Genomic DNA, 13,454 nt, shown 5'->3' on the forward strand with positions numbered 1-13,454 from the left:
GAACTATATTCCTCTGAGAGAGTTTCATTGCTGAAATACTTCACTGAAAGGCCCTGTTCCATATGGCCATCAGTAGCACTAGTGGAGTTGAGTGGTAGACAAATTGATGAAAGCAGTGTTGGGTTGTTGTGATGAAGCCCCACTCCTTGTGTACATTTGACACTGCATGAGTGTCCCCCATTTATACTGTTTAAAATAAAATAAATCTAATTATTTCCCAAGAAATTTCCCATTGGGACAACCTAGTTGTACCATTAATGTTACAAGAAATTATTTATGAAAGCGGCTACTGATGCAGATTGATTTTTGATAAAATGATATTATGACTTTTATGGAAATGGAACACATAAATATTCGTGTTCAAGGCAGTGATGACTCCTGGCAACTGCCTAGACTTGTCCCTGCAGTTTACTTGACAAGATGTTTCAAAACTGGTTTGCCACTGCTTCCTTCTTAAGGCTGAGAGAGCCCAGGATCACCAAATTAGTTTCATGCCCAAGAATTCAAAGTATCACAATTTCTAGCCCAATGCCTTAGTCACTGTATTAAACTGATTCTTTCATGTTGCTGGTAACATATATTTAGTGAGGGAGGCTTGCGTGAAACATAAATTTCCTGCCTTGTTTCAGGAAGAGTATACAGCAGTAATAGTGAAACTGAGCAAAGTTCCAACTAGTTGTACTGGTTATTATCCAATATCTTTCTTAGCTGCAGATAATAAAATTTTGATTATAACCTTAGTACAGAGGTTACTTCCTTCGTTAGTTTACTTTGCACAATCCAGTTTTATTTTAAAAATCTAACAACTTGTAATAGCAGGCAGTTGGTAAATATTTTTTGCAATTCAATCTGAGAAATTTGATCTAGTTTTCTGGCATCTAGCAGTTGAAAAGGCTTTGGATATTTTTTAACATGTTTAAGAAAAAAAATGGATTTATTTCTGTTTTTATAAGAACAGAGTATTAAAATCCCCCAGCTATGTTTATCATGAATGGTATAGTTTTTCACTTATTGATATATCATGGAACTCATGAAGGCAGTCCTTTATCCTTTATCTTATATTTAATTTGGTTTTGGAACTACTGGCCTCCGAAATTCTTCAATATGAAATTTCCATGGGATCCAAAGTCATTGCTCCCAAGTCTCATTAGATATATTTTTCCTGCTTTAAAAATAGCAAAACATATTTGGAAGACTCTAGAATGAGTCTTGATCTTGGTTCTTATGACAAACTAACTCTTTGGGATAATCATAATTTTAATATGGAAACTATTTTTTAAGGATGTAGGCAAAAAATATTTAGATGAATTGATCTTTAAAACTTTTTTTACAAGCATTGAATCACTACAAAAAGATTTTGGACTGTCTGACATAGTTTAATATCCAAATTAAAATGTTTGTTGATTACTGAATTTGGATTTGATTACTTTTTTAAAAACCTGATTTTCTAAAGAATAAAATTCTAAGGTCTTATAAATTTAGAATAGAATTCTAATTGAAATTTAGAATAGAATTCTAGGGACTTATAACTTTAAAATTGAACTAATTCATTAAAAAACATTTTTCATGTTTTCTGGACATTCCTGTGGTTTTTGAAGAAACACTGGCTATCAGATTTTTTTATGCTGGAGATGTTTAAAAGAATTAATACATATTATTTGGGTTTGGTCTTTATTTTGGTTTAAAGACGGGGATATAAAGTTAACTTATACCAAAAGCATTTTGTAGGAGCAATGCTATAATTATGTGCACTCCTGAGCTGTGAGTCTGAACTTGTACAGGGAATCTTCCTTTAATGACTACTAGTTCAATGACTATTCAATTTTATGATAATTAGTGATAATTCAAAGTTCTGGCTGTTGCAACATCTCTACAGTCATGTAATCCTGATTTCCAATGTTCCCTGCCAGTTTTCCATAAACAAAGTCATTGGGAAGTTGGCAGAAAGTCAGAAGCCTAGGTGTAGATGACCTGACATAAAGCGCAGAAGGTAGGGCTCTTGAATGGTTATCTCTTCAGATCTTTGTAGTTCTGAACAGTATGCATAGAGGACTTCTCTAACTGAAAGATTAAATCTGGCTTTCTGATTAAAGGATTATTCTGTGTAGCTGATGGGACTTGTTTTAGATAGAGATTGGGTAATAAATGTTATAGGCAAAACTCTTGCCTCTGCAGGTTTTTTTACAAATATAATAAATGATGGAGAACATCTGGTCTATCGGCTGAATTTGGTTGGCCAACCCTTCTCATGTCATTTTGCAAAACAAGTGAGCAATTGCTTTAAGACACTGGCAGTGTCTTAATGCAAAGAATCCCTATTATTTAATTCCTTAGGGTCTCTATTACTCCTCTTTTCACACACAGAAAGAGATTCCCTGGTATGCTGTGAGAGGAATAGTGTTGAGGAACATAGAGAATTGAAAATGATATTTTAACATAAAGAATAATTCTAATTAAAATAACAACAACATAGAAGAGCATGTAAGGCTAGTAAGGACAATACTTGAGAAATTGTGTAAAGCCCAGTTGTACATGAAGTTATCTAAATGTGACTTCAACAAGACCAGTCTAGACTACCTGGGGTACTGCATCTTCAAGGATGGGGTGGAAATGAAGCTGGGTAAGGTGAAAGCAATCCTGGAATGGGAAACCCCAGACTAGGAGGCAGTTACAGAGTTTCCTGAGATTTGCAAACTTTTATTGGCAGTTCATTCCCACGTTTGCCCAGACAACCCTGCCCATCACCAACCTTCTCAAAAGGGGGGGAGGGGTGAAATCCAAACCAAGTCAGCCACTAAATTGGTCCATTGAATGTCAAGCGGCCTTCAAAAAACTGAAGTGGTTCTTTGCTGCAGAGGCAGTTTTGAAACACCCAAACCCAGATGAGCCTTTTGTAATCCAGGCAGGTGCTAGCGATGTGGGGGTGGTTTTACTCCAGAGGAACGAAAAAAGGGAGTTGCAGTCCTGTGCCTATACGTCTCACAAGTTAACTGATATGGAGAAGCATTGGACCATCTGAGAGAAGGAGGCTTATGCTGTCCGGTGGACTCTTCTGACATGGAGGTAATTTCTAGAGCAGTGGTATGCTGCGACCCCCCAACCGGTCGTAAGTCGAGGACTACTCAACTGGTGCAGCACCGTTTGCAGAATGGGACTTTTGGCAGGCTCAGCAGGCCAGAGACAGCCTGGACAATTCCTATTGGCTTTTGAAAGCCAATAGAATTAGACTCTATTCAAAAGAGTCTATTCTATCAGCTTTCAAAAGCCAATAGAATAAAAGGGAGTAGCACAGCTAAGGAAAAGGGGAAAAAAATGGCGGACTGCGTTGTTTGGTGACCCCCATGAAATGGTCGTTTGACCCCAAATGGGGTCCCGACCCGCAGGTTGAGAACCACTGTTCTAGAGGGTAGTAAGATCCCTTTAAGGTGTGACTTGACCACAAGAACCTAGAGGTGTTAAGACCCCAAAGAAGTTATCCCCTAAGCATGTCCGGTGGGCTCAGTATTTTAACCGCTTTAATTTCACCCCTTGCTACCTGCTGGGGGTGGGGAATTTCCTAGTGGATGCCCTCTCATATGCCTCAGCACAGAAGTGTCCGAGAAGTAGTTAACTCCATCATCCCATCCAAGCAGCTTGCAGCACCAACATTACAAGGCAGCAGAGAATGGCCCCTCTGCAGCCAGCTAGAGACTCATTGACATAGCTGCTAAAATATGCTGGTGGTGGGGGGTGGGGGTGGGGGAATGAATGGTTCCAAAGGCATATGGATGATTTAATGTTAAGGGAGGGCTTGGCATGGAAGGGGAGCAAATTGTATGTCTAAGCCAGCAGAGGAGCCACGACACAAAATTCCCAGGGCATTTTGGGTTTGTGGAAACACTTCATTTGGCAAAAAGACAGTTCTGGTGCCAAAGATGAAAAAGGACATAGAACCCTCTGTGTGAATCCATGAAATGACTACTTGGGAAGCCTCCAGGCTTGCTACAATTGGTAGCCAACCCAGCTAACACATGGGAGGAGATATCCATGGATTTTATCATTGAGTTGCCTAAGAGTGCTGGGAACACAGTAATATGGGCTGTCATCAACCTGTTATTGAAGCAAGCACACTTTGTGGCATGTCCTAAGATTCCTTCTGCCTGGGTCCTGGCCAAGATGTTTGTGCAACACATCTAGAGACTACACGGGGTCCTGAAGTGCATTATCTTGGACAGGGGGGTGCAATTTACCTCAAAATTTTGGCAGGAATTTTTGAAAATGATACACTCCTCCCGGGGACTATCATCCTTGTACCAATGGGGCTGCTGAATGCACCAACTCATTAGTAGACCAATACCTGCATTTTTATGTAAATTATCCACAGACTAATTGGGCTTTCTAATTGTCTTTCTCAGCAGTGGCAACTTGGTGCACAGGAGCACAGGTTTTACCTCTTTCAAAGTGGCCACAGAGATTGAGTTTGTACCCATGCCAGAGCTCCCACAGGAAGCCGCATACTCAGTCATTAGTTGACTGGATGGATACTCTAAAAGCCACATGGCTCGAAGTGTTTGAAGCGCTAAATAAATCTAGGGAAAGTCAAAAAAGGCAAACAGATTGGAGAAGTTTCCCCCCCCCCCAGAGAGAATTTAGAGTGGGAGGTAAGGAGGCAGTTTGGGCAGGAGAGGGAGAGAGTGAAAAAGAAGCAACCTTGGGAGGAGGTGGAGTCAGCTCTAGCTGCACCGAAGGGGAAGGAGGAGGGTAGGGGGCCATGAGCCGATCTATAACTTCTATGGCAGCCACCTGTGCTGGCAGCAACAAACAGGCAAGAAATTCAGCAGGGGAGGGGTTGCCCTCCACGAGGAATGAAGAAAGGTAGCATTAGCTGTAGGTGAGACACGGAGGGAGGGAGATGGAGAGTGGAAGGATTCTTATGTGCTTTCGTGACTTTGAAGTTCTGGGATTTGTGCAATGAGGGCTTTGTGTTCTTAAGGAGTGTTTAGCAATTTCTATTTGGCTGATGGCTGGTGTTAGCTTCTACTGCTCTGCTATTGTTAGCTGTAAGTTTTGCTGCAAGGGATTTTGAAGTATTTTTCTCCTGAATGGATTTTGCTTGTAGCATTCCTTTATTTATGAATGGAGCCATTTGGGGAGGATGCCTTAGCCAATACTTATTACATTTTTTTTCTTCCTTAAGTGCCAGATGTGCTCCTTAACTTTCCTTTCTAGCCAGTAACTAATTCTTAAAGAGGAATGTGCCTTTTTAAGCTAGTTCACTCAGCAGCTTGTCTTTTCTGTCTCTGAAGGCTTTTCCTTGTTTGATGAATATATGGAAGAGGGAAAATAGGGGGGGTTCAAATTCTTCCTTCAGAAGGAGGTGGGAATAAGAAAGAGGGAGGCGGGGAAGGAGGGAAAGAACTCCCACCTTAGCACTTGGCCACCAGCAGCCCTGACATTGACTTTGCTTGTCAAAAGGTTGCAAAAGGGGATCACATGACCCTGGAATACTGTGACCATCATAAATATGAATCAGTTGCCAAGCATCCAAATATAAATCACATGACCCTGGGCATTGTGCAATGGTCATAATTGTGAAAAATGGTCATAGGTCATTTCAGCAAGAGGACAGGTTCTGGCCTCCTTCTAAATGGCATTTTTTCAATAATTTGAAGAATATTTACATATCCCTCTCAATCTCTTTTTCATAGGTTGTAATATGTTCATTCTTGTAGCTCTTCTGTGAATCTGGTCTAGTTTGTGTGAACCCTTCTTAAAGTGTTAATTTAACTACTGTATATATATAATATTTGAAAAGAAACTAACCAATACAGAATAAACTACTTCTTACTGGTAAGCCTAAGACTCATGTTCTTTTTTTCAACCATATTTATTTTCTACCTCAAAAGAGCCAAGAAACTGTATTATCAATTTTCATCAGTCATGATCAGAGAAGGTTCCAGAAAGAGGGCTGGGAAGCTGCATTCAGTCCTGAGACCACAGGTTGCCACACCTGGCTTGCTTAACACCATATAAACATCAAGTTTGTTTTTCTTTTAGCTCTGTTCTATCTGGCACAAAGAAGTATTTGTGATGGCCAACATGAGATTTATACAATTCTTTCAATATTTTTGTAGTTCTTGTTCCTATCAGAAGAGAGAACTCACATTCAATAGGCAATGCCGTAATTTATGAAGAGTCTGTTGGCCTTTCTCCATATGTGTTGGAAGTTGCATAATGAAAATCTATGCAATTAAAAAAACAAGCAATACGTGAAGTACTGAATGTTCATGACATTTATACTTCAATGCTGACATCTGCCAAAAGTTAACTTATTATATAACTTTAATTTCACCCTTTCATCAAGTTCAGCAATTATTAACAATGCAATCCGAGGAACCCTCCTGTCCTTTTAAACATAAGAGGACAGTATGATTCTCTGAATTAGGTTTGGATGATTTCTTGACAGTTGATTATAAACATAAATTTATGCTCACATTGAGGAATACTTGGAATAGGTTTGGAATGTTTGGAATAGGTTTTCAGAAAATCAGGTTCATTGAGCCAAGATAAAACAACTTGCAGTCTTGAACCTGGCAGGATTAATACATGACAATATAATGGGGGAATGCAATCTCTGGATTGCAGTCTCTAAGATCTCTGGTCCTATTTGTGCTCCAAGAGTCCCCCTACACTTAGGATAAACTCTGAAATCACTGAACAAGCAAGATGTAAATGCAATAAACTAAAAATGTTTAGTAAATATGTTTATGGAATAATTGCAGTAAATACATACTAATATTGAAAAAGATATCCAATGATTGAGTACAGGAAATTGCACTGTCCATCTGATCTTTCAATCCAGCGATTAAAACACACCTATTTAGACGCTCAGTCAAAACTTTTGTATATGTTGCTCTTTAGATGCTATCTACTGTATGTAGATACTATACTGATACTTTGCAGAGGCTGCCTGAAAACTAATCAAGGGAATCCTAAAATTACAAATGCTTTACCCTGTTAAATCAGTACCATATCAAAAGATTCACTGTTATTTGGTAGAAAATATTAAAGCTGAAAATCTATATACAATGAATTCAGTAGGATTTAGTAATTTAAAATCAACAAGGTATATTACTCTATTTCAAACTAGTCTTAAAAAGTCACAATGTAGCTAAAGTGAACCACAAATTTTGGTTTGGACATTGGTGTTAAGGTAAGAATTAGATTCAAGAGGAGGGGAAGATGGCCAAGAATTAGTTACCTCTATTATTACTGCACTTTGCAGAATTTTCAGTTCAGCAAAGCAAATTGCTAAGAGTAAAACTGCTACCTATACAGCCTTTGCTTTGTATTATTATACAAAATTTTGTTTGGAGTGACTATCTAACAACCATACATTGATATAGTTTTAATCACACTGCCAACTACATATGTCAGAAAAAAACCTCCATAAGGGAAATTAGAAACTTGCTTCCTGAGTACATGAAAATGAGAATTTGAGTGACTAAGAGTGGAATTTGTTTACAGTTGGCAGAAATGATATAGCCAGTAGATCTGTAAAGCTTACACAGCAACAAGGATCAGAATGGGCCACTAATTTCCCTTCTCTGTTGTGATTCCTCGCCAGCTAGTGGATCCGGAAGCTCAGTCTGAGGACTCAGATGAGGTGGAGGGGCTGGAGTGACATTAGAGTCAAAGGAAGGCTCTGAAGAGCTCCAAGACTTACGGTCAGACGAGGAGCCTGGCCCCTCTACTCACGCTAGGGCTGAGACATAGCTGTGCTGGGAGCCTGAGTTGGACAGCGATGAGGAACAGCTGGGACAAATCCCAGATGCACGAATGTGCAGACAGAAGAAGCGAGTGGGACAGAGGAATACAATGGGGTGGCTCCAAAGGCAAAGGAGTAGGCATTAGGAAGCCATGCCTTGGCTGAATTATAAAAGGGGAAGGTGTGGGAGGTGCTGGTTGCTGAAGGCAACCATTTGTGCTGAGGATCAATTTTTTGTAGACTGTGACTCAAGTCTTTGACAATATCTTCAGCTATTATAGCTTAATGGGTTACTTTTGGCCAGTTACTCTTTCTCAGAGCAACCTACCTCACAGAGCTTCTGTTGTGAGAAAAATTAGTGAAAGGAGTGTTATCTACACCGTCAACTTATTCAGTACAAAAGGTGTGATATAAATCAAATAAATAAATACATAAAAAGGATGTTATGATAGCATCTTAATTTTCTATCTTTCTTTTTTCTTGCAGTCTAGTATTGCTGTTAGGTAGTTAAAGATAGAAGTCCCTCACAACTGAGACAAAAAATACGAATACTGTAGTTCGAGAACACCCAATTCAATGTCTGATTAATCTCTGCATATTTGTACAGTGTTATGAATGAGTTATATTAAAATTCCAGTCTGTAGTAAGTAAATGGCAAAGAGCAACAAGGAAATGCTATGAAATCTAGTTCTTAAGAGTGAGAAAAATAAAATAAAAAGGATTCCTTTTCCTTGTATGTAATTCTTGGGAAAACTATTTTTGCACCAATGTTACTTGCATCATACTGCACTTGCATGAGATGATGGGCCAATATTTTGCAATTCTTCTCAGGTCAGAGTAAGTATGACAGAAATTGAAACTAAATTTGCAAGGAAAAAATTTTCCCCGATCTTGCTAGTTTCACAATCCTCAAGCAAGATAAAGGTATATAGAATGTTACTATATATATTAGACTCAAGTTTAAGAACAATACAATATTGCTTTTTTTTAAAAAAAACTTACTTTAGTAATAGTCTTTAAAATCGCAAGGCGATCTGAAGGTGGTGGCAAGCCAACATAAAGTGTTTTATCCAATCTTCCTGGACGCAAAATAGCTGGGTCTATAATATCTGATGGGAAAATGGGAAAATAATATTAGACAGGTGCAAAACTTTAAAGAAATATGCACAACACAACCATAGGAAGAATTATGGACCAAATGCATACATTTTTTTTCTAACTTACAACTAAAAAAAAATGGTACAAAATGTCTTACAGATGGTTCACAACTACATGAATAATCTCCAAGATAAAAAAAAATCATACAGTAACAAATGTTGGAAATACCAGAAAACAAAAGGAACATTTACCACATGAGGTGGAGGTGTGAAAAAAAACCTTAAAACTACTGGAAAAATATACATACGACAATGCAGAAAATTTTAAAATTAAATTCGGAAGAAAATTACAACTTGTTCCTTTATTAAGCATCATCCCAGAATATATCAAACAAAAATATAATAATATTTTGAGATATACGCCCATAACAATTACAATAAATTTTGCTCAACATTGGTGAAAGAAATTAATTCCAACAATACCTGGTTAGGAACTTAAACTTAGAAAATATGTAGCAATAGCAAAATTAACAGCATGCATTCATAATAGAAGTTTAATCAAATTCAAGGAAGAATGATTCCCATATATATAATATATTACACAGCATAATAAATAAAAACACTGATGGTATGGCTTCTAGGGGGGGGCTACATTCCCCCCCTCGAAAAAAAGGCAAATTGGTAGAGGCACAAAAAAGGAGAAAATTAGAAACTCGGGTTTTTGTTTTTTTTAAAAAAAATACCACTTCCCTTTGTTGCTGTTATTTTGTTTTGTCTAGTTTTTCTTTTTTAATATAGTGGAATATAATATATAAATAATAAAAATAAGCACAATGCAACAACAATACAATGGAGACCTTTAGTATTAAGCATTCACTTCATCTCATTCATTCAATTTCTGTAGCCTCCCCCACCATCTCAATCAATGACCCTGGGTGGCTTACAATTCCCAAAATATAAAAACAATTAAAACAACAAAATGCATTCTAAAACAATAAGAACATCCAAAATAAATATACATTGCAGCTATGATACTTAAAGCCAAGAAATGGTATGCTTCAAACATATAACAAATACGTTGATGTAATTTATAATTGCTTATTAATGCCATATTTAGTTCTGGATGTAAAAATCAAACAAACTTGTGCTTATTCACACTGACATTTCAAAAATCATAGTTAACATCGATATAATTTTTTTCTTTATGTGAGTTCCTTGGTGTACTTTGAGCTTGGTTGTTTCCTTGCAAACGTTCATTACCAGACTAAGTAACATCATCAGTGCTTCTTTTTATTTTTAAAGGTTTAAGTTATTCAAACATTAAGAATGCTAATTATGTCTAGTTAATATTTTATAAACAATACTGTACTCAAATAATATAATGTCCTGCCTATGTGTTAAAATAATATAATAAAACAAATAAAAATATTATTCATTCTTTAAACCCAAATTTAAACCAACATTTCTAGAAATAAGTATTTCAGCTCAGTAATAGGGATGCCATAGCTTTAAGAAGAGGTGTGCAGATCTCTTGCTTCATAATTACTTTACTTGCTACTGTAAACTCATGATACTAAAAGGATGGCTATGACAAGTCTCTGCTAGGGACATGCTCTTTCAGCCCAAAGCCAAACTTTGAAACAAGGATGGGAACACAGAGAACTGAGGCACCTCTTTAAAGCAGCTCTCTCTTTTCCTGGGCTTGTAGATAGCTTTGGGATCCCAGAAAAATATGCATTTCATTTAAGGAGTGTTGACCACGCATGTGAGCTCCTTATTGCATCCTATCAGCATCATTTCAATTTAATTGTAGGAAATCACAGCTTAGTATTTTGCATACACAAGGCTTGAGAAGTTATTGCCCATCAAAATTACGCAAGGAGACCATTTCTTGGCCCGATGGTCACTTACAAGTCTAGCAGCTTCACAATTCAGTCTGTCCCAAAAACAGTTATTTTCGTATATTAGATTTATATCCCACCTTTCCTTTAGAAGTAGGGTACTGGATAAACCATATCATCTTATAATTTTTCCCTGTTCCAAGCATCTCATGAGATATCTTTGACCAAAAGGCTCCAATAATCATATATATCTGTGAGTGGTTTTGAAGCAAAATCTCTCTGGTCCTAGTGCACCAAATTCTTTACCCACTATTGTATGCGGAAATATAATTAGCTCATGAAAACAAGCCAATTAACTGTCAACTCACAGGCATGTTGCACATGAGCAGAATACAAAAATACTTGAGATTATATCTGATTGTTTGATGATCTATACCTGGTCTATTTGTGGCTGCCATAATGAAAACTTGACGACGTGATTCCAGTCCATCCATCTCAGTAAGCAATTGGTTCACTACACGGACACTGGCGCCTGACTGTAAGAATAAAAATATGGGGTAAGACAAAAATGACAACCATGGATTTAAAAGAAAACCCCTGGAACGTTCATAATTCCCATATCCTATTCCCTAATTTCCTATTGACCTTTGATCATTCAAAACAAACAAACAAACAAAAAACCAAAATATAAGCATTTCTAATTTATCATACCATGAAATTCTAAAGAACAAAAGGATTGTATAGCAAATTAATAAGCACTGGGCCCAGAACAGAGCTCTGGGGCACCCCACCACATGCTTCCCTCCATGTAGATGCGGTTTCATTGAGGACTAAACGCTGAGTACGGCCGGTCAGCCACCTACGGATCCATCTGGTGGTGATGCTGTCTAACCCACATTTTTCTATCTTATCAAATAGTAGGTTGTGATCTACTTTATAAAATGCCTTACTGAAGTCCAAGTAAATTATATCCACAGCATTCCTCTGGTCCACTATTTTTGTCACTTGGTCAAAGAATGCAGTAAGATTTGACTGGCATGATCTGTTTTTGACAAACCCATGTTGACTTTTCGTAATGACTTTGTTTGCCTCTAGGTGTTCACTGATTTGTTGTTTGATTATCTTTTCCAGAATCTTCCTAGGTATTGAGGTCAGGCTGATAAGTCTGTAGTTTCCTGGATTTATTTTTTTCCCTTTTTTGAAGATGGGAACTACATCAGCTCTTTTCCTGTCCTCTGGTACTACCCCAGTGCTCCAGGATCTTTGAAAAATATAGTTCAGTGGTTCTGAGATCACATCTGCCACTTCCTTGAGAACCTTGGGGTGTAATCCATCTGGTCCTGGTGATGTGAACTCGTGTAAGCTGGACAGGTGCTCACTTACCATTTTCTTGCCTATCTTAACTTATGTTTCTAATCTGTTTTTTATACTACTGTTTTTGATAGGTTGGACTGTTTTTTCCCTTTGTATAAAAACAGATGCAAAAAACGAGTTAAATAGTTCTGCTTTCTCTCTGCTGCTTGTCACCTTCTTGCCACTTCACCCCACTAATGGACCAATCATTTCCTTAACCTTTTTCTTGTTTTTTACATGTTGAAAGAAGCTTTTTTTGTTATTATTTTTGATTTTAGTCGCAAACCTTAGTTCATTTTGAGCCTTAGCTTTCCTCACTTCATCTTTGCAAGTTTGGACTATTTGCTGATATTCTGCTTTAGTTATGTGCCCCTCTTTTTTATACTTGTCCTTTTTATCTTTCAGTTTATCAGAGTTCTTTATGCAGCCATGCTGGTTTCTTTTGACAATTGTTATTTTTTTCTTCTTTATTGGTATTGTGCTAGACTGGGCTTTTATTATCTCATTTTTCAAAATTTTCCAAGCTTCTGGAGTTGTTTTCCCCTTGAGGATTCTCATCCCTGGAATCCTTCTCAAGCCCTCTCTAAGTTAATTGAAATTAGCTCTCTTAAAGTCCAAGATTCTACTTTGACTGTGTTCTATTGCTTCCAGAATGTTGAATTCCAATACTGCATGATCATTTCTCCCCAAAGTTCCTGTGGCTTCAACACCTTCTATCATTTCATCTATGTTACTGAGGATTAGATACAATATGGCTAATTCCCTAGTTCCCTTCTCTACTTTTTGGGAGACAAAGTTGTCTGTTAGGTTTGTCAGAAATCTGTTTGATCTTCCACTTGGTGCAGAGTTTGCCTCCCAGTTGATGTCAGGGTAGTTAAAGTCCCCCATTACTATTGTAATGTGCTTCCTACATACCTTAGTTAGCTGACTAGCAAAAAGTTCATATATTTCCTCTGTTTGATTGGGTGGCCTATAGTATACACCTATGGCAATGTCATTCCCCCCCCCATTTATATTGACCCAAATGCATTCAAGACAGTTTTCACCATTGTTGTGCTCTATTTCTGTAGAGATGTAGTTATTTCTTATATAGAGAGCAACTCCACCTCCTCTTTTATTTGGTCTGTTTCTTTTAAATAATTTAAATCCCTGTGTGTTCCATTTGTGGGTTTCATTCCACGCTTCTGCAATGGCAACAATATCATATCTGCCCTCATTTACCTAAATTTCTAGTTCACCCTGTTTACTGTTCATACTCTGTACATTGGTATACAGGCATTTGAGTCCTTTATGACTGACCCATTAATGGATTTGGATATGCAGAGTTACATTTCAATTCCAAGTGGAAAAGCAGTTTATGTAATTACTGCTGTAAGAATGCCTAAACCAGAACCCCACATGGCTGGTGTTTGCTTT

General features: G+C 37.6%; 1 protein-coding gene across 6 annotated transcripts in view; it reads right to left on the reverse strand.

Annotated features, from left to right (window-relative positions):
* NVL (nuclear VCP like) overlaps nucleotides 1-13,454 on the reverse strand; it is a 56,318-nt gene that overhangs the window by 12,922 nt on the left and 29,942 nt on the right. For 4 of the 6 annotated variants that reach the window (XR_005556469.1, XR_005556467.1, XR_005556470.1 and 1 more), the window contains 3 exons: nucleotides 11,122-11,221; nucleotides 8,750-8,856; nucleotides 6,144-6,221 (listed from right to left, as the gene is read on the reverse strand). Coding sequence is in view for 2 of the 6 variants with exons in the window: in XM_039341696.1 (XP_039197630.1) it covers nucleotides 6,144-6,221; nucleotides 8,750-8,856; nucleotides 11,122-11,221 (285 nt within the window). In the remaining 4 variants the exon portion in view is untranslated. The remainder of the gene's footprint in view (nucleotides 1-6,143; nucleotides 6,222-8,749; nucleotides 8,857-11,121; nucleotides 11,222-13,454) is intronic. The other 2 variants (XR_005556468.1, XM_039341697.1) reach the window with 1 other exon arrangement.

The sequence above is a fragment of the Crotalus tigris genome, unplaced genomic scaffold (genome assembly GCF_016545835.1).
Source record: "Crotalus tigris isolate CLP2741 ecotype Arizona unplaced genomic scaffold, ASM1654583v1 scf7180000017771.5222438, whole genome shotgun sequence".
Lineage (NCBI taxonomy): Eukaryota > Metazoa > Chordata > Lepidosauria > Squamata > Viperidae > Crotalus > Crotalus tigris.